Genomic DNA, 21,873 nt, shown 5'->3' with positions numbered 1-21,873 from the left:
CCCGGCCCCAAGCCTCACTTTCTTTGGGCCTCAGTTTACCCCGCCTGAAAAAAGAGCAGATCGACTGCACCCCCTTCCCGGGGCCCCTCCCAAGCTATGGGCAGCCCCGCCCTAAGGGCGGAGACTGGGCGGAGCGTCGCGCTCTCCTCCGCCTGTTTCGACTCACCGCTGCCCCCTGTGCCCGCGGCGCATGTTCCCGGCACCCCCACCCCCAACCGGCCCTGGATTCCACTTCCGCTCCACTCGCGCTGCAGCCGCAGCTGCCTACAGGCCCCACGCCGCCTCCGGAGTCCATGGCCGGCACGCGCTGGGTACTCGGGGCGCTGCTCCGGGGCTGCGGCTGTAACTGCAGCAGCTGCCGGCGCACTGGCGCCGCCTGCCTGCCCTTCTACTCTGCCGCTGGCTCTATCCCGTCTGGCGTCTCGGGCCGCCGCCGCCTCCTGCTGCTGCTTGGGGCCGCCGCGGCCGCTGCCTCCCAGACGCGTGGCCTCCAGACCGGGCCTGTGCCTCCCGGGAGGCTGGCGGGGCCTTCCCCTGTGGCCACCTCTGCCGCGGCGGCGGCCGCCGCGGCCTACCCTGCCCTCCGTGCCCCTCTGCTGCCGCAGTCGCTGGCGGCGGCCGCGGGCCCGACGCGTAGCTACAGCCAGGTACGTGGGCGCCGCTAGGGACCTGGCGCTAGACCCCTCCCGGGCTGCGCGCACGCGCCCCCGCGCCCCTCCGTGTGCACTTCGCTGGCGCGCCCGGGGATCCGCGACTCGCGCCGCACACCCTCCCCCGTCCGCCCTGTGCTCCTATTGGGCCCCGGAACAAGGGAAGCTCTCCTAGGCGTCGGGTTTTCTCCTTGATTTGTTCTCCCCTCGATTTTGGGTCTGTTGGGCAGTTTAAGTGTGGCTGGGGTGAATGTTGAGGCCTTGTTCCCCGCCGGGCCCATGGTAGGTTTCGTGAGGCTGCTGACGCGCCCACCTCGGATCCCTTTTGCTTTCCACCAGCAGGTTGTGAAGTTGCGAGGCCGGAGCCCGCCGAGGGTTGGGGGTTTCCGTGCAGCGTGAGCGCTAGGCCTGGGCGGCCCTCGGCGCCTCTCGGTGGGCCGCGGCTGAGAAGGTGCGCGCACACAGTTGCGTGGGCTGGCTTGTAGGGAAGGAACCTGTCCCCATCGCGCCCTTCCCTGTCCTGTCCCCAGGGAAAGACGAGCTGTCCCGGTTTACTGAAGGTCACCTCTGCAACTCCACTCGTACAGAAGGTCTTTTAGGACTGTGTGTCGCCTCGTCTGGGAAAGCAGTTTGGAGGTTTAGCTGTTGGTGGGAGGGGGTGAAGGGGAGGGAGCGTTGAGGGTTGAGGACACAATTTGGGGTCCCAGGAATGAATTTACAATGTTTTCCTTTCCATTTTTTCTTTATTTTTTAGAAAAGTCGGTATGTACTTAACTCAGATTGCAAATATTTTGTGTCTTGTAGATGAACCTTTCTCTTATTGTTATGTGGCATCTGGGAAGTGTCTGCACACTTTTTAACTACCCAGCCCCTGATTCTTTGGGTCATATTTATCTGAATTCAATTTGTGCTTCTCCTTTAACTTAGGGAGACTGGGAGGCTCATCAGCATGGCTGCTGCGTGCCAGCGGCTGAGCTAATTGATTAGAATCCTGGCCCAATACTTTCCGCTGCCTTTTTCTGTGAAAGCTTGTGATGCTTATGGAATTCTGGAAAAATAGGGAAAGTTGTCTACAAAAACCACAACAAAACAATCTCTAATGAACCTTTGTGAGCTAGCTTCTCTTTTTTTTTTCTGTGAAATTGAGGCAGTGGTATCTGTAGAGCATCTGTGTGTTAGACACTGCTTACATTTATTCCTTAAAACTAAACATTAAGCCTTCATGAAAATTATAGATAGGGCCGGGCGCGGCACTTTGGGAGGCTGCGGCGAGTGGATCACCTGAGGTCAGGAGTTCGATACCAGCCTGACCAACATGGTGAAACTCCATCTCTACTAAAAAACGCAAAAAAGCCGGGCATGGTGGCAGGCGCCTGTAATCCCAGCTACTCGGGAGGCTGATTGCGCCGTTGCACTCTAGTCTGGCCGACAAGAGCGTAACTCCGTCTCAAAAAAAAAAAAAAAATGATTGATAGTACAAAGATATCTCTGTCCTTAGTCCAGTAGAGTGCAGTCTTTTTTTCTTTTTTTTTTTTTGAGACGGAGTCTTGATCTGTAGCCCAGGCTGGAGTGAAATGCCGAGATCTCAGCTCACTGAAACCTCCAGCCCCCCGGGTTCAAGCGATTCTCCTGCCTCAGCCTCCCGAGTAGCTGGGATTACAGGTATACGCCACTACACCCGGCTAATTTTTTGTATTTTTAGTGGAGATGGGGTTTCACCATGTTGGCCAGGCTGGTCTTGAACTCCTGACCTCGTGATTCGCCCACCTTGGCCTCCTAAAGTGCTGGGATTACAGGCGTTAGCCACCGCACCTAGCCCAGTAGAGTGCAAGTCTTAAAGCCTGAGTTGTCTTCTTAGGTTATGGTTGTAGTGCTTGGTGGATTCTTACTAAATTCCAGTTTTACTTAATCCGATAAAAGAGACTTTACAAGTCTTTAGCCTCACAATGCTGCTGTTGCCTTTAAGATCTTTCCCTTAATCACTTGATCTGGCATACCAGCTGACAGAGGAATCTTCCCAAGGCATCCTATCTTGTTGATTTACACAGTCCTCAGTGTCTTTTGTTAAATTCCCTTTGCCTACCAAGCGAAGAACACACATTGAGCTCCACACTCAAGGCCCTCTGCTCTATGGTACCAGCTTCCTTTTGCCAGGTCACCTTCTTTGGCTCCTAATTTAAACGGAATTAATTGAAATTAATTGCTGTTTTTCAAATGGTCCTTTGGTCGTACTGCTTCTTTCTCTCACCTTCAAACTGGAATATCCTCTCTTTTATATCCTAACAATTCTGTCCTTCCTTCAAGGCCGATCTCATGTCACGTCCTGATTCTTCTGTTAGTCCTCTGATTTGAATTCCTGTAGTATTTTGTATATTAATTATAGCACTCAGCGTCTCATCTTGTATGCTTGTCGTATTCTAGATAGCTATTTCAGATGAGGGCAAACACTGTGTGTAGGGGCAATCAAATATTTGTCAAATTGTTGGGACCTTTCTTGTGTTGCCTTAACTACACTATTGTTAGCTATAATTTGGGGTCCATGAATTTTAAAACAAACCCTGCATGAAATTTATGTCCTGCCAAACCTTTAGGATATACCTGCTTACGGCTTTTGGATGTACAATTTAGGCCAAAACAGGATGGGTTAGATTGGTGAAGTTTACTTTTTGCCTCTGAAATAATATCTAGAATATTAGTTTGTAGAATAAACATTTTCTAACAATTTTTTTTTTTACATTTTTTACCTGTAAATGTAACTATTTTTACAATTCTTCATTTCCCTTGGAAGGAGTCCAAAACTACTTACCTGGAAGACCTTCCACCACCGCCTGAGTATGAATTGGCCCCATCCAAGTTAGAAGAGGAAGTGGATGATGTCTATCTCATTCGAGCTCAAGGACTGCCCTGGTCATGCACTATGGAAGATGTGCTTAACTTTTTCTCAGGTATATTTTATGTATGTTTTATTTATTTATTTTTTTCCCTTATATTGTTTCTCACAAGCAGATAGGTATATTATAAGTATGTGATTTTGTCTGAGTAAAAGGTAGTGCTACAAATCCACATCAGACTACACTGTCAACTTCCTTTTTGATGGTTGGGAACTGTCTCATTCTGGTTGGTTGCATATACCAAGTGATACCATGTGTACTGTTTGCAGTATGTAACAAATTGAAAGACTTTGGGCCAGGGGCAGTGGCTCAGGCCTGTAATCCCAGCACTTTGGGAGGCCAAGGTGGGAGGATAGCTTGAGGCCAGTAATTCCATACCATACTGGGCAACACTGTGAGACTGTCTCAATTTACATATATATAAAGGCTTTGAATGCAACAAAAGTTATTTAATGCTAATATATTAATATATAATTGATATATGTAATTAATATAAACATTAATGAATATATTAACGTTATAATTAGTTAATATATGTAATATAATATATAATTTATTAACTTTTACATATATAACAGGCTCAGGCCTATAATATATATAATTTATATATAGCATACATATAATTTGTATTTTAATATATTAATATATTAATAATTATACATTTATTATATAATTATTAGTGATATGTTAATATTTATATGTAACAAGTTTTATATAATATATAATTATATGTAATTATGTTTAGTTAATACTATATAATTAATATATGATTATATATAAATATATATTATATAATATAATTAATGTTATATATTAATGTATAATATGTAATGTTAAGACTACATAGTATAATGGAATTTTATTTATTTATTGAGACAGAGTCTTGCTCTGTTACCCAGGCTGGAGTGCAGTGGCACAATCTTGGCTTACTGCAAGCTCTGCCTCCTGAGTTCATGACATTCTCCTGTCTCAGCCTCCCTAGTAGCGATCACCACCATGCCTGGTTAATTTTTTGTGTTTTTGGTAGAGACGGGGTTTCACCGTGTTAGCCAGGATGATCTCGATCTCCTGACCTCGTGATCTCATGATCTGCCTGTCTCCCTAAGTGCTAGGATTACAGGCCTGAGCCACTGCGCCTGGCTGGTATGATGGAATATTATGCAGCCATAACAAAGAACGAGATTATATCCTTTGCAGCAATGTGGGTGGTGCTGGAAACCATTATCCTAAGCAGACTAACATGGAACATTAAACTAAATACTGTATATTTTCACTTACAAGTGGGAGCTAAACAATGAGAACACATGGACACAAAGGGGAACAACACACCAGGGCCAACTTGAGGGTGGGGGAGAGGATTAAAAAATACCTATCGGGGCCAGGTGCAGTGGCTCACGCCTGTAATCCCAGCACTTTGGAAGGCCGAGGCAGGCGGATCACGAGGGCAGGAGATCGAGACCATCCTGGCTAACACGGTGAAACCCCATCTTTCCTAAAAATACAAAAAAAATTAGCCAGGCGTGGTGGCACGCTCCCGTAGTCCCAGCTACCCGGGGGGCTGAGGCAGGAGAATCGCTTGAATCCAGGAGGAGGAGGTTGCAGTGAGCTGAGATCACACCACTGCATTCCAGCCTTGGTGACAGAGATAAAGACTCTTCTCAAAAAGAAAAATAAAAGCTATTGGGTACTATGCTTGCTACCTGGGTAACTACATGATCTGTATACCAAGCCTCCTGTAACACATGGTTTACCTGTGTAACAGTCCTGTACATGTACTGAATAAAAGTTAAAAAACAAAATTGCATGGTTTGAAATTATTTTTCTCTGTGGTATTAACATATACATCAAAAAGTCAAGCCTGTCAGTGGAAATATGGAATTAAGAGTGACTATTTATGTAATACAGACATTTAGAATAGAAGGTCACTTAGTATCAAGGAATAAAGTTCTCTTAGTACCATGTTTGGAGAGTTTATGTATCTGGGATTTTTTTTTTAGTTTCTGTATCTGACTATGATTTATTTATTATTATTTTTTGAGATGGAGTCTCGCTCTGTCACCTAGGCTGGAGTGCAGTCTCGCGCAGTCTCGACTCACTGCAACCTCCGCCTCCTGGGTTCAAGCGATTCTCCTGCCTCTGCCTCCTGAGTTGCTGGGACTACAGGCACCTGCCACTATGCCTGGCTAATTTTTGTATTTTTAGTAGAGACAGGGTTTCGCCATGTTGGCCAGGTTGGTCTCAAACGCCTGACCTCAGATGATCCACCACTTTGGCCTCCCAAAGTGCTGGGATTACAGGCATGAGCCACCACGCCTGGCTATTTCATTAATTTTGTTAGCTGCTCCTTGTGGAGCAGGAGTAACTCCTAGGCAGTATGCCCAGAGTGAGCCTGGTCAAACATTTTTTAAAGCCTCTTGGCCACTTACATCTTGGACTTTCCCATTATAAAAAGTATGCAGTATGAAAAGGGCAAAAAGCCTAGGCGTGGTGGCTGATGCCTGTAATCCCAGCACTTTGGGAGGCTAAGGTGGGAGGATTACTTAAGCCCAAGAGTTCAAGACCAGCCTGGGCAACAAAATGAGACCCCCTTTCTACAAAAACAAAAAAAAATTAAATTATGGTAATAAAATTATTCTTAGAGGAAATACTTTAGAGTCCGATGGATATGATTTTAAAGGAAGACACTTATGTATGAATTAAGCTATATTGTATTTCCTTAAGTGATTGTAGAAACATTGGAATAGAAATAATGAATTTTGTGTTGGGCCTATCCTTATTTGCCATTTAATGATCAGGAAGGAGATCATAAGCTTCTGTGCTAAGATTTGCTTATCTTTTCTACTTGGAAGGTTTTAGAGACTAATTTTTTTTTTTTTTTTTTTTTTTGAGACGGAGTCTTGCTGTGTCTCCCCGGCTGGAGTGCAGTGGTGTGATCTCGGCTCACTGCAAGCTCCGCCTCCCGGGTTCACGCCATTCTCCCGCCTCAGCCTCCCAAGTAGCTGAGACTACAGGTGCCCACCACCACGCCCGGCTAGTTTTTTGTATTTTTAGTAGAGACGGGGTTTCACCATGTTAGCCAGGATAGTCTCGATCTCCTGACCTCGTGATCCACCCGCCTCGGCCTCCCAAAGTGCTGGGATTACAGGCTTGAGCCACCGCGCCCGGCCGAGACTAAATTCTTATTGGTGTTTGGATGGCTTAAGAGATGGGGATTTGTGTAAGGAATATGACACTTGTTTCCTGGTTTGTTGGAAAATTGCGTTCTCGTGACTTACATAATTGAGCTAAAAGTTTGATTTCTGTTTTCAATTGATTTTGCTCATACACTTTTAGACTGCAGAATCCGCAACGGTGAGAATGGAATACATTTCCTCCTAAATAGAGATGGGAAACGAAGGGGTGATGCCTTAATTGAAATGGAGTCAGAGCAGGATGTGCAGAAAGCCTTAGAGAAGCACCGCATGTACATGGGCCAGCGGTATGTGGAAGGTATGTGAAGTCAGATTTTGACATTTTGGGTTCATTGCATTAGGTTTTATACTTTTCAAGGCAGTTTTTATTTGATCCTTAATAATGAAGTATTTAGATTGTATGAATGCATTCTTTTATAGGTTGTGAGAATAAAACATAGATAAACTTTCTTATGAGAATATTGACCAAGCTAATCTTTTTTTTTTTTCGGGATGGAGTCTCGCTCTGTCACCCAGGCTGGAGTGCAGTGGCGTGATCTCAGCTCACTGCAACCTCTACCTCCTGGGTTCAAGCAATTCTCCTCTCTCAGCCTCCCAAGTAGCTGGGACTACAGGCAAATGATACCCAGCTAATTTTTGTATTTTTATTAGAGATGGGGTTTTACCATATTGGTCAGGCTGGTCTCAAACTCCTGACCTCAGGTGATCCACCCGCCTTGGCCTCCCAAAGTTCTGGGATTACAGGCATGAGCCTCTGTACCCGGCTGACAAGTATCTTACAAACTGTGAGAATTAAAGAAGTTATGCCTGCATGGTAAATATGCGATAAATGTCATTTGTTATTTTCTCTAGAGAAGTGCATAAAGATTAAAAGAATTAGTTTTTGAATTCTTGGATAACCCACCAAGTTGTAATGATTTTTTTAAATGGGTTTGTTCCTTTGTTATGTAAATTTTCATCCCTTTTGTGTTTTTTCTTCGTAGTGTATGAGATAAACAATGAAGATGTGGATGCCTTAATGAAGAGCTTGCAGGTCAAATCTTCACCTGTGGTAAATGATGGTGTGGTTCGTTTGAGAGGACTTCCTTACAGTTGCAATGAGAAAGACATTGTAGATTTCTTTGCAGGTACTTTGCAGTTATATTATGCTTGGGAGTTCATATCTTTTTCCCCTTGTTATCTTCTATATCTGAGATGAGCCTCTTTCTGGGCAATAGCATGCAGTTATATTAGGTTCTTTAGGGGAGAGCTCTTCACTTAAATTTCTAATATTTATAGATTTTATATGTGTTTTGTATCAGGCAGATTTTAGGAGGGAAGTCAGATTTCAAAATAATTTCGTGAGGGTTTTACTATTGAAGGAAGTAACTTCTCATAATTGGCTATATTTGTGTAAGACAATAACAATTTATGTAATTTAAAGGTATTATCTAATTCCTAGAACCATTAACAGTGAAGTCTGTGATTTCTGTTGTTTCCTAGTATATAATTAACAGCAAAAAAAAAAAAAAAAAAAAAAAGATGGGGAGAATTGTATGTTTTGAGTGGGCTTCTTGGACCCTACCTATTCTGGAGATAGGGTATGTAGGTGTTACTGACTTTTGACTGCATAATAAATTTTTTCCTATCAAGCATGTATTCAGTTTTGGGACTGGCAAAACAGAATAAAAATTTTATTAGTATTTGAATGATGGTGTTAATTCTAAGGATAAAAAAACCTAGTAGCACTAAACTCTTTTCGTGTTCTAGGACTGAATATAGTTGACATTACTTTTGTGATGGACTACAGAGGGAGACGAAAAACAGGGGAAGCCTATGTGCAATTTGAAGAACCAGAAATGGCCAACCAAGCCCTGTTGAAACACAGGGAAGAAATTGGTAATCGGTTAGTAAAGCAGATATTAATGATGCACAAGTGTCACACATCAAGTCATTTTGATGAATGTGCTGTAATATGACTGTAAAGTTATCCAAACATAGAAAAGTAGAGAGAGTAGTGTAGTGAGCCATCAAATGCCCATAATTTAGATTAACAATTTTTTTTTGACTGCTCGTTGTGGAGCAGGACTAACCCATAGACAGTGTACGTAGAGCAGCTAGATTAACACATTTATATATAAAATATAACATCTGTTATATTTGCTTCATCTGGTTTTTTTTTAGTATGCATCTGTAAAAAAAAATTTTTTTTACATAATTTCAATGTTATATCTAACACCGTTATCAATAGTATGTTATCTAATAACAGTTCATAATATTTTTCCATTTATACCAAAAATATCCTTTTTTTTTTTTTTTTTTTTGGCAACGGAGTCTCGCTCTGCTGCCTAGGCTGGAGTGCAGTGGCGTGATCTTGGCTCACCGCAACCTCTCTCTGCCTCCCAGGTTCAAGTGATCCTCCTGCCTCAGCCTCCCGAGTAGCTGGAACTAGTGGCATGCGCCACCACGCCCAGCTAAGTTTTGTATTTTTAGTAGAGACGGGGTTTCACCATGTTGGCCAGGCTAGTCTAGAACTCCCGGACTCAAGTCATCCACCCACCTCCGCCTCCAGAAGTGTTGGGATTACAGGTGTGAGCCACCACACCGGACAAAAATATCTTTTTTGAAACAGAATCCAGATAAGGTCTACACACTGCATTTGATTGTTATGTCCATAGTTCTCTGTGTATTTTTTTCTTTTAAGACACAGGATCTCATTCTGTCACCCAGGCTGGAGTGTAGTAGCATGATGATAGCTCACTACAGCCTTGAATTCCTGGGCTCAAGCAGTCTTCTCGCCTCACCCTACCAACTAGCTAGAACTATAGGCATGTGCCACCACACCTCACTCTGTGTGTGTGTGTGTGTGTGTGTGTGTATGTGTGTAGGTGGGGTCTTGCTGTGTTGCCCTGACTGGCCTCAAACTCATGGGCTCAAGTGATCTCCCGCTTTGGCCTCCCTAAACGCTGGGATTACAGGTGTGAGCCACTGCATCTGACCACTGATTCTCTTGAACTAGAGCAAATCCCCCTTACTTATTCCCTCCCTCTTTTTAAAAGCAATTGACTTTTGAAGAAATTAGATCAGTTGTCTTGTACAGTATCTCATGTTGACATCACATGATGCACATGATGATAAGTGGGTTCGTTTGTGTTTTAACTTTAGTTTTGGAGGTACAGTTTAAAATGTCAAATGTTAAATGCTGTTGGGTTACTTTTTTTGCTGTTTTCTGGCCTTTTAAATCAGCTCCTTTGAAGTAAACAAAATAGCCATTCCAAAGGCAGTGTTTCAGGATCTACTGATAGAAGTGGTTCAAAGGTTTTTTAGTTTCTTGAGACAGGATCTTGCTCTGTCACCCAGCCTGGAGTGCAGTGGCACAAACACCTTGACCTCCTGGGCTCAAGCAGTCTTCCCACCTCAGCTTTCCTTGTAGGTGGTACCACAGGCATGCATCACCATGCCTGCCTAATTTTAGACAGAGCCTTACTCTGTTAACCTCACTGGAGTGCAGTTGAGTGATACAGCTCTCTGCAGCTGTGGCCTCCTGGGCTCAAGCAGTCCTCCCACTTCAGCCTCCCAAGTAGCTGGGACTACAGGTGCATGCCACCACACCCAGCTAATTCTTGTATTTTTGTAGAGATGGGGTTTTGCATGTTCCCCAAGCTGGTCTCAAACTCCTGAGCTCAAGTGATCCACCTGCCTCAGCCTCCCAAAGTACTGGGATTACAGGTGTGAGCCACTGCACCTGGTCTCCTGGCTAATTAAAAAAAAAAAACAAAAAACTTTTGTTGAGACAGTGTCTCACTTTGTTGTCCAGGCTCAAAGATTTTTTTTAAAGAAGTAGTGCACATCTAATCTTTATAGATTTGTAAACACAAGCTATTTTTATAACTCTTAGTTTAGAAAGCCATGTTAAGAAAAAGAAAACTGTGCTGGGTGTGGTGGCCAATACCTGTAATCCCAGCACGTTGGGAGGCTGAAGTGGGTAGAATCACTTGAGCCCAGGAGTTCAAGAGCAACCTGGGCAACATGGCAAGAACCCATGTCTACAAAAATAAAAAATACAAAATGTAGCAGTGTGTGGTGGCAGGCGGCAGTAGTCCCCAGCTACTTGGGAGGCTGAGGCAGGAAGATCACTTGAGTCTAGGAGGTTGAGGCTGCAGTGAGCCATGTTCACACCACTGCACTCCATCTTGGGTGACAGCAAGAAACCCAAGTTTCAAAAAAAAAAAAAATTGTTCCAGAAGCTTGGGTTTAATAGATAGTCCCCTCCACGGTGATAGCAAGTCATAATTGATACTTAGTTCTTGAATTCTCATTAGCCTTTTAGTGAAGTTCTGGGAAGTTAGCTCTTCTTTTACTGTGACTTTTAATATCTTATACAGATGTGATTAATTTGCACAGAATTGAATTTCAAGGCTTCAAGAGATTGTTAACCAGCTGTTTAAAAAACCCTTATGAGATTAATTTTCTCTGTGTACACAGTTAACGTAAGCATAGTTCTCATGAAGCAAAACAGAGTAGAAAATATTGTTAAAATGTGTATGAAGAAAAAGTGTTACCTTGGTGCAAAAACTTAAATCAGTGACCTACTGTTTTATGTTTTCATGGGCTACTATCTGCATCCATTATTACTTTTCCCTACCTGTTATCTTTGGACACCTGTGTTTCATAAGCTGTTGGAAATATAATGTATACATGTTTATTTTAAGTGAGTTCAGTATAAAGTTACTTTGCACCATTTGTGCCTGTTCACTTTTTCTTTGACATAGATACATCGAGATATTTCCAAGCAGAAGGAATGAAGTTCGAACACATGTTGGTTCTCATAAGGGAAAGAAAATCGCATCTTCTCCTACTGCTAAGTATATAACTGAGCCAGAAATGGTCTTTGAAGAACATGAAGTAAATGAGGATATTCGACCCATGACAGCTTTTGAAAGTGAGAAGGAAATAGGTAAGGTCCTGTCTCTTCTTGAGACTCATTGGTTCTATCTTGAATGTTTTGGATTTTGCGAAAAAAAAATTTTTTTTTTGAGACAGAGTCTCGCTCTGTTGCCAGGCTGGAGCGCAGTGGTGCGATCCTGGCTGACTGCAACCTCTACCTCCCGGGTTCAAGCGATTCTCCTGCCTTAGCCTCTTGAGTAGCTGGGACTACAGGTGCATGCCACCACGCCCAGCTAATTTTTATAATTTTAGTAGAGACAAGGTTTCGCCATGTTGGCCAGGCTGGTCTGGAACTCTTGACCTCGAGTGATCCACCTGCTTCAGCCTCCTAAAGTACTGGAATTACAGGTGTGAGCCAACACACCAGGCCTAAAGATTTAATAGGTCTTGGAGTATAGTACATGCTTTGAGTATATGCAGAAAGACTTAATTATTTTGCTAGGTTTTTAATTTAATCATTTTTATTAACTATATCAAAAGCTGGGTAGTAAAAATGTGATAAAAGGAAGTAAAATGTCAATATTTAAATTAAGATGGGGGAAGATTTGGGTAATGAGCAGGAATATTGACTGAAGTAAGGATTTTTTTTTTTTTGAGACAGAGTCTTGCTCTGTCGCCCAGGCTGGAGTGCAGTGGGGAGATCTCCGCTCACTGCGAGCTCCGCCTCCTGGGTTCACGCCATTTTCCTGCCTCGGCCTCCCAAGTAGCTGGGAGTACAGGTGCCTGCCACTGTGGCCGGCTAGGTTTTATATTTTTAGTAGAGACAGGGTTTCCCCATGTTGGCCAGGCTGGTGTTGAACTACTGACCTCAGGGGATCCGCCCGCCTCTGCCTCCCAAAGTGCTGGGATTACAGGCATGAGCCACTGTGCCCACCAGAAGTAAGGATTTTTGTTTGCTTCTGGATTTAATTATTTCTTTGATTCTTAACTCAGAGCAACATTTGGAATCTTTTAAGTTTGATAAATACTTTTTAAACTGGTACCCTGGAATTATCTTGTCACTATATATATATGTGTGTGTGTGTGTATGTATATATATAGTTTTTTGAGACAAGGTGTTGTTCTGTGGCCCATTCTGGAGTGCAGTGGCACAATCATGGCTCACTGCAACCTTGAACTCCTGGGCTCAGGCAGTTCTTCCACCCCAGCCTCCTGAGTAGCTGGAACTATAGACATGCATCACCATGTCCAGCTAAGTTATTTTTCTTTTTCTTTTTTTAATTATTTATTTATTTATTTATTTTTGAGATGGAGTCTTGCTCTGTCGCCCAGGCTGGAGTGCAGTGGCCGGATCTCAGCTCACTGCAGGCTCTGCCTCCCGGGTTCATGCCATTCTCCTGCCTCAGCCTCCTAAGTAGGTGGGACTACAGGTGCCCGCCACCACACCTGGCTAATTTTTGGCATTTTTAGTAGAGACGGGGTTTCACTGTGTTAGCCAGGATGGTCTCGATCTCCTGACCTTGTAATCCACCTGCCTCAGCCTCCCAAAGTGCTGGGAATACAGGCGTGAGCCACCGCACCCGGCGTCTTTTTTTTTTTTGTAGAAACAGTGTCTCACTGTGTTGCCCAGGCTGGTCTCGAACTCCTGGGCTCAAGTGATTCTCCTACTTCAGCCTTTCATGGTGTTGGGATTACAAGTGTGAGCTACCATGCCCAGCCTTTGTTCCTTTTTTTTCTTTTTAGTACCTATAATCTAGAAAGTCTCTTTTAGGGTTTAATTCATAATCATTTTATCTGCTCTCTGTTGTTACAGAAAGGGGTAAGTTCTTAAACTGGTAGTGGTCTGAGGCATTCAGTGCTTATGGGTGTTCAGGTGATATTTCTTAAGTGGCAGAAATTTCAGATCATTTTGGCTTTTAAAGCTCTTAAGAGGAATTGAGGATTTGGACATAGAAGTCATACCTAATTAGAATCTGTTAATAACCCTTGAAGCTGTTATGTTTTAACAGTGCTTTCTGTTCCACCTCTCAGAATTGCCTAAGGAGGTGCCAGAAAAGCTTCCAGAGGCTGCTGATTTTGGAACTACGTCTTCTCTGCATTTTGTCCACATGAGAGGATTACCTTTCCAAGCCAATGCCCAAGACATTATAAACGTGTGTGGCAGTAAGATACCGAGTCTCAATAGATTTGAACAAAAGTTCTAAAATGAAACTTGTATTAATTTGGGGATGGTAGAGAAGAAAATATGTAGTGTTTCTGTGTTATCTTTGGATAGTAAGATGGCATCTTCCTGGTTGCAAGGCTTGCTGCTTTTTCTGTAGCTGAAAAGTGTGGCTTGGTATTACTTTTTTTTCTCTCTCTGTCTTTTTTTTTTTTTTTTTTTGAGACGGAGTCTCGCTCTGTCGCCCAGCCTGGAGTGCAATGGCCGGATCTCAGCTCACTGCAAGCTCCACCTCCCGGGTTTACGCCATTCTCCTGCCTCAGCCTCCCGAGTAGCTGGGACTACAGGCGCCCACCACCTCGCCCGGCTAGTTTTTTGTATTTTTTAGTAGAGACGGGGTTTCACCGTGTTCGCCAGGATGGTCTTGATCTCCTGACCTCGTGATCCGCCCGTCTCGGCCTCCCAAAGTGCTGGGATTACAGGCTTGAGCCACCGCGCCCGGCCTCTTTTTTTTTTTTTTTTGTGACAGAGTCTTGCCGTGTCGCCCAGGCTGGAGTGCAGTGGCTTGAACTTGGCTCACTGCAACTTCTGCCTCCCGGGTTCAAGCATTTGTCCCGCCTCAGTTTCCCGAGTAGCTGGGATTACAGGCACGTGCCACCATGCCTGTTTAATTTGTGTATTTTCAGTAGAGATGGGGTTTCACCGTGTTGGCCAGGCTGGTCTTGATCTCCTGACCTCAAGTGATCCACTCGTCTTGGCCTCCCAAAGTGTTGAGGTTACAGGTGCGAGCCACTGTGCTCTCTGAGAGCAGGTACTTTAAATGTCACTTTGAGTTCTGAGAAAAAGTAGAAAAGCCAGAAGACATACTAGATGTATAAATATGTTACTACTTAAAAAAGGAATTTCCTAAAAACAAATGTATCAAGTGTATGAATCAAAGTCTGAAAGAAAGATGAGCCACCAGACTTCTAGGCAGGTTTACTTACATCCATCATGTTCCTCTTGACTGCCTTTGTCGTTTAGTTTTTCGCTCCACTCAAGCCTGTTAGAATCACCATGGAATACAGCTCCAGCGGGAAGGCCACTGGAGAAGCTGATGTGCACTTTGAGACCCATGAGGATGCTGTTGCAGCAATGCTCAAGGATCGGTCCCACGTTCGTAAGTCCTGCCTTTGGCTTTCGTTGTCATTTTTGATGCTTGTCTTTGCTTATAAGTATCTCTTTCTGTTTTGGGATTGTAGAATTTTTCCTTGGAAAATTTGTATTCTTTTAGTACTAGTAAATTAAACATAACAGATAACAACACTATAATTTAAAAAACATTTATTTGTCTGCTAATTATCCTGCAAATTTCTTTCTTTCTTTTTTTTTTTGTCAACCACGCCGGAATGCAGTGGTGCCATCTCGGCTCACTGCAGTCTCCGCCTCCTGAGTTCAAGCAATTCTCCTGCCTCAGCCATCTGAGTAGCTGGGATTACAGGTGCCCAGCACCATGCCTGACTCATTTTTGTATTTTTAGTAGAGACAGGTTTCGCCATGTTGGCCAGGCTGGTCTCGAACCCCAGGGTTCAAATGATCCCCGTGCCTCAACCTCCCAAAGTGCTGGGATTACAGACATGAGCCACCGCACCCAGCCTGTTTGTCTGTTCTACATTTTATTTGTTGTTGTTTGAGACGGCGTGTTGTCTGTCACCCAGTCTGTAGTGCAGTGGTGTGATCTGGGCTCACTGCAACCTCCGCCTCCTGGGTTCAAATGATTCTCCTGCCACAGCCTCCTGAGTAGCTGGGACTATAGGCACCTGCCACCAAACTGGCTAATTTTTGTATTTTTAGTAGAGACGGGGTTTCACTATATTGGCCAGGCTGGCTCGAACGCCTTAGGTGTTCCTCCCTCCTTGGCCTCCCAAAGTGTTGGGATTACAGGCGTGAGCCACCGCGCCCGGCCTAAATTTTGTTTTTAATTAGGGAAAGGAAAGGGCAAAGCGTTTGAATTGTTGTCTGAACTGTGAGAAAAATGGCTGTAAAATTGATCTCCCTTTTCAACTTTTTAAAACTAATCTTTCTCATTATCCTCAGATCATAGGTATATTGAACTGTTCCTGAATTCATGTCCAAAAGGAAAATAAGACTTCAGGGGCTCCAGATAATAAGGTAAATTTAAGAGGTAAAACTGTGGGCTGGGCGCAGTGGCTCAACACCTGTAATCGCAGCACTTTGGGAGGCCAAGGTGGGTGGATCACCTGAGGTCAGGAGTTAGAGCCAGCCTGGCCGACATGGTGAAACCCTGTCTACTAAAAATACAAAAATTAACCGGGCATGAAGGCCCGTGCCTATAATCCCAGCTACTCAGGAGGCTGAAGTGGGAGAATGACTTGAACCTAGGAGGCAGAGGTTGCAGTGAGCTGAGATTGTGCCACTGCACTCCAGCCTGGGCAATAGAATGAGACTCAAAGAAAAAAAAAAAAAAAAAAAGGTACAACCGTGGAAATTATTTTGTATTGATAAACTAATAATCATCCACTCACTAATTTATAATATGGTGGAAATCATTCTCTTTTTATTTTTCAAATTTTTTTAGGGACCAGGTCTCTCTCTGTTGCCCAGGCTAGCAGTGGTGCGATCATAGCTCACTGCAGCTTCAACCTTCTGGGCTCAGGTGATTCTCTCACTTCAGCCTCTTGAGTAGTGGGGACTACAGGTGTGTACCACCTTGCCTAGCTAATTTTTAAATTTTTTGTAGAGGTGGGGTCTCACTATGTTGCCCAGGATGGCCTTGAACTTCTGGCCTTAAGTGATCCTGCTGCCTTTGCCTCCCGAAGTATTGGAATTACAAGAGTGACCAGCCCACTTGGCACCGTTCCTTTTTAATAAAGATCAAACTAATGATAATTGAAGTGTCAATATAAGGAATGAAAATTCTCACTCTGGCTTCTCAGATGTGGGGGCAAAAAAAAAAAAATTCTCCTGGGAAATATAATTAATTATGATTTTTTTCTTGCTTTTTTTTTTTTTAAATTTTATTTATTGATTTTTTTGTGAGACGGAGTTTCACTCTCATTGCCCAGGCCCGAGTGCAGTGACACGATCTCCGTTCACCGCGACCTCTACCTCCAGAGTTCAAGAGATTCTCCTGCCTCAGCCTCCCGAGTAGCTGGGATTACAGGCATGCGCCACCACGCCCAGCTAATCTTTGTATTTTTAGTAGAGATGGGGTTTCTCCGTGTTGGTTATGGCTGGTCTTGAACTCCTGACCTCAGGTGATCCACCTGCCTTGGCCTCCCAAAATGCTGGGATTACAGGCATGAGCCACTTCGGCCTGTTTTTTAATTCTTTTTGAGACAGAGTCTTGCTTTGTTGAGCAGGCTGGATTGCAGTGGCACAATCTTGGCTCACTGTGAACTCCGCCTCCTAGGTCAAAGTGATTCACCTGCCTTGGCTTCCCAAAGTGCTGGGATTGCAGGGGTGAGCCACTGTGCCCAGCCATAATTCCTTATGATTTGTATAATAGCTTTGAGCATTGTCTCCATGTAGAATTTTTATGCATAATTTCCAACATCCATCATGCTATGTGCCAAAAAATAGCTGCCTTTAGTAGCTATAAATTGTAGTAGACTGGATATATGACTTGCATTAGCTTTTTATTTTCCCACTTAAATTTAAACACCGTTTCCATTTTCTCAGGTTTTTTTTTTATTTTTATTTTTTTTGATATGAAGTCTCACTCTTTTTGCCCAGGGTGGAGTGCAGTGGCGCAATCTCAGCTCACTGCAACCCCCACCTCCCGGGTTCAAGTGATTCTCCTGCCTCATCCTCCCAAGTAGCTAGGATTACAGGCAGTCTCCACCACATCCAGCTAATATTCGTATTTTTAGTAGGGATGAGGTTTCACCAGTCTGGTCTCGAACTCCTGACATCAAGTGATCCGATAGCCTCAGCCTCCCAAAGTGCTAGGATTACAGGCGTGAGTCACCACGCCCGGGCATTTTCTGGTTTAAGGTATTTTTAAAAGGATATATGTGAAACCAGAGTGTATCATCCATAAACACAGTTAACGTGTCACTGTTTCCTTTTCCTAAAATGGCATTTTTTTTTTGTGCCGTAGGAGGTACGTAATTTTATAGTGTTAACTTACCCATGAGATTTGCTTAATATATCTTGATGTTCCTTCCCTCAATTAAATATATGGTGTCTTTTTTTTTCCCATAAAGTATTTTAAGTATTACTGATGTATTGCAGTCACTTTTCTACATGTAATGACTCACTCTTTTGAGACACTTACCTGTAATGATTTCTTGAAAACACATGGGGCCGGGTGTGGTGGCTTACTCCTGTAATCCCATTACTTCAGGAGGCCGAGACAGGCAGAACACCTGAGGTCAGGAGTTCGAGACCAGCCTGGCCAAAATGGCGAAACACCGTCTCTACTAAAAATACAAAAATTAGCTGGATGTGGTGGTGCACACCTGTAGTTCCAGCTACTGGGAAGGCTGAGGCAGGAGAATCACTTGCATCTGGGAGGCGGAGGTTGCAGTGACTGAGATCGTGCCACTGCATTCCAGCCAACCTGAATGATAGAATGAAACTCTGTCTCAAAAAAAAAGGAACAAAAAAACACGGGCATTCATTCTATTACTATATCCTATTCTATTAGGTTTTTTTTTGTTTTTGTTTTTGTTTTTGTTTTTGAGATGGAGTCTTACTGTGTCGCCCAGGCTATGATCTTTGCTCACTGTGACTTCTGCCTCCCGGGTTCAGGTGATTCTCCTGCCTCAGCCTACCGAGTAGCTGGAACTATAGGCGTGTACCACCATGCCCAGCTAAGTTTTTGTATTTTATTTTATTTTATTTATTTATTTTTGAGATGGAGTTTCTCTCTTGTTGCCCAGGCTGGAGTGCAATGGCAGGATCTCGGCTCACTGCAACCTCCACCTCCTGGGTTCAAGTGATTCTCTTGTCTCAGCCTCTGGAGTAGCTGGGATTACAGGCATGCGCCACCACACCCGGCTAATTTTTTATTTTTAGTAGAGACAGGGTTTCTTCATGTTGTCCAGGTTGGTCTCGAACTCCTGACCTCAGCTGATCTGCCCGCCTTAACCTCCCAGAGTTCTGGGATTACAGGTTTGAGCCACCGTGCCCCGCCAATTTTTTGTATTTTAGTAGAGATAGGGTTTCATTGTGTTGGCCTGGATGGTCTCGATCTCCAGACCTCGTGATGTTTCCGCCTCAGTCTCACAAAGTGCTGGGATTACAGGCATGAGCCACTGCACCCGGCCTCTTCTGTTGCTATTTTTGGATATGAAGTCCCACAATTCTGTGATGTTAAATACTCGTAATAGCTAAAATCTATTTAAAATATATTCTGAAACTGTGTTTTTTATACCAGCCTGTAAACACTAATGCCTAACTAGTTTTCCTCACTTTAACTTGGTTTATCAGATAACTTGCACTAAATTAGAAAGGAGAAAAATTTGAATTTGCAGTTTTAAATGGTATGGGAATGTGTGCTATCCTTTTTCATCTTGACTAAATGTGCAACATTTTTTGTTTTATTTTTAGGGTGAAGCAAGAAGCATTTCATTTGCACATCTTTCTTGGACGTGGGATATACAGTTCCAGTTTATTAGCAGCAACTGCTAGGGAAATGATTTTGGTGTTTTGGGTTAATTGCTTCTAAGAAAAGTTTCATAGTGGACTGCTTAGAAGAAGAAATGAAAGATCCAGTTTGGGATTATGAAATAAACCACAAATTAAAATTTTTGTTTAAACTGTCCAGGATCTGATTTAAAAATATAGTCTTTGTTTTATATGATTAAATGGTTTGTTTTCGTAGATGATATGTTACCCATTGTAAAGACTACATATTCAGCAGTGTTCTTTAAACGCTTTCATTTAAAAAGTAACTTTTTTTTTTTTTTTTTTTGCCTGTGAATTGAGTGCTCTGATGTAAAACTTCTCATGGGGTAAAACAGTGATTTATTTTAACCAAACATTCACCAAAGCAAAGAAGGGTTTCAGACCTTTGAACTGGTATGGTTTGGCAGAATGGTTTTAAATTTTGCTGTATTTGATTACTTAGAGATAGGAATTTTAAAAAATCAAAACAAAAAATAAATACCACAACTTAGTGAGTGTAAATGACAATTTGGTGGTTTTATGTCTTTAGAAATGTTTTGCCTTTCTAAGCCTTGGGCTAAAGGCGTTTAACGTTGGTGCCTATCTACTTAGGGGGCATTCTAGTCTTCAAAGTTGTCTGAACTGTCCCGCCCTGGCGTTTTTTGATTTGGGGTAAACCTAAGGGTGTTTGTTAGTCTCAAAACTGTGAAGTGACATGTCAGAACAGTCCAGACTGGTAAGAAAATTAATGGCTTCACTTGAATTTAAACCAGCTTTAGATAGGGAAAAAACCAGTCTCCTCATTTGCTTTTTTAATGGAGTAGTACATCCCATATTTTAGAACAAGTAGGGGTGCCTTGCTTAAATAATAGCATTTAATGTATAATTGTGTGAAGGGTTTATGGATAAAGCTGTACTTTTGTCACAATGTGGCGGTACATTCTGCTTTAATATTAAAACAGCTTGTAATTTAAATATTGGACAAAATGGCTGGCTTCAAAATATAGTCGTTAATAAACTATGTGCACCTGTGTAGGAGAATCAAAATCCTGTACAGTTTCTTTGCCTTGTTCCTGTTCTCAGGGTGACGACTGCCACCAGGAGATGCAATTCTAGTTCTTAAAATTAAATTTGCCCAGATTTCTGACAGGTGATATCTGGAAGAGAGACTATGTCTTCTCTTAATACAGAACCGTCTTTTGATTACCAGCTAAGATGCAAAATCACTGTACTGTAAGTAGTCAATAAATGAAGACTTGTTTCAGGCTGAAGATTACCTAAGAGTATTATTGGAGTGTGTGAGTCAACTATGAATATATTATTACCTCAAGTCCTGGTATATTAATATAAGTAGTAAGGGTTAATTTTCGTGTGTGTTCTTTTAAATCCTGTGAATGTGACTTAACCAGCTCAACATCGTCAGTAGTACTACTTAGATGGAAATGCGTTTTCATATATGGTTGAATATGCCAAGCCTTGAGAACTGGCATCCGTAGTTGTACGAACTGTTAGAACGTGATCTTTGTTTCTCTTTCACATTTGGTATCTAATTTGCTGTGGAAAAGATCTGTGGGGTCTACTGTGATTGGGGTAGTGAGGAATTCATTTGCAATTGGTTTAAGCTAATGAGTTTTATTTGCACATCTGTGGGAAAAGAATGCAAGCAAAGCATTAAAATGCTATATGATGGGTAAGGTTGAACGGGTGTATCTTCTTGCCACACTACAGGCTGAGTTTTCTGTACAAAAGGTGGCTATTATTGGGAAGTCATCTTATGTATTTGAATGCTCCGTTTTGTGTTTGTTCATAGTGTAGGCTAGTACGTAAGTGATTGCTAAGGTGAATGTAGTTATGGGAAAGGAAGAGAAGCACATAATAGAGTAAAAGTAATCTTATTTCCGTGCAAGTGGAAGACAGTACTGTCTCCCCACATTTGAGAAGACTGTGTTTTGCATCACTGTTTGCTTTTGAAGGAAGCATTGATGGTGAATTTCCCTCTTCTGTTTGGATTCCTTGTGTCTATAGCTTCCTTTGTGGTAAAGCTATCAGGAAGAATAGTGGGAGTGGGGTATATGATCAGGGTGCTCATATCCTGCTTTAGCCTAGCTGCTGCTTAAGGAGCTGCAAGGGAGAACTCTTAGAAGCAGTATGTAAATACCAAGGAGCTCATTGCTGAATATTGTGGTCTTATCTAAATATTGACACCAGACAGTGAAGCAGAAATAGAGTGTGTGTCCCTTTATGCGTGGGTAACTGAAGCTTCTGTCACGTGGGAAGGGGGACCGCATCTTCCCTGGGAGGAAGGCTCCAAATTCTCACTACTTCTGTGTTATGTGAAGGGGGAAGCATAAGGAACCCACTTGGAAGGCAACATCGTGTGCCATGAATCTGCTTATTAATCAACATGCCTTGTTAATGTCCTCTGCCCTAAATAGCCCTTATTCAGTTCTCATTTGGAAATTTATTTTTTGGTGTTACATCTTGTTTGTTTTAGAATTTAA

At 42.9% G+C, this 21,873-nt stretch overlaps 1 protein-coding gene across 2 annotated transcripts; it reads left to right on the top strand.

The window, feature by feature from the left end:
* Window positions 1–246: 246 nt before the first annotated feature.
* Window positions 247–20,643, top strand: LOC105477390 (G-rich RNA sequence binding factor 1). Of its 2 annotated transcripts, none has more exons than XM_071093488.1 (10): window positions 247–647; window positions 3,439–3,595; window positions 6,875–7,030; window positions 7,716–7,859; window positions 8,482–8,617; window positions 11,484–11,668; window positions 13,630–13,751; window positions 14,783–14,918; window positions 15,836–15,910; window positions 19,316–20,643. In XM_071093488.1, the coding sequence occupies exons 1-9, from the start codon at window positions 294–296 to the stop codon at window positions 15,883–15,885; spliced, it is 1,440 nt and encodes a 479-aa protein (XP_070949589.1). In that variant the 5' UTR covers window positions 247–293; the 3' UTR covers window positions 15,886–15,910; window positions 19,316–20,643. The 2 variants fall into 2 exon arrangements, with proteins under 2 accessions (XP_070949589.1, XP_070949590.1); XM_071093489.1 differs by lacking the exon at window positions 247–647 and adding an exon at window positions 782–932.
* Window positions 20,644–21,873: the final 1,230 nt, after the last annotated feature.

Source organism: Macaca nemestrina, chromosome 3 (assembly GCF_043159975.1).
Source record: "Macaca nemestrina isolate mMacNem1 chromosome 3, mMacNem.hap1, whole genome shotgun sequence".
Classification (NCBI taxonomy): Eukaryota; Metazoa; Chordata; class Mammalia; order Primates; family Cercopithecidae; genus Macaca; species Macaca nemestrina.
The sequence above is the reverse complement of the archived record's forward strand: the minus strand, read 5'-3'. Positions and strand labels throughout refer to the sequence as shown.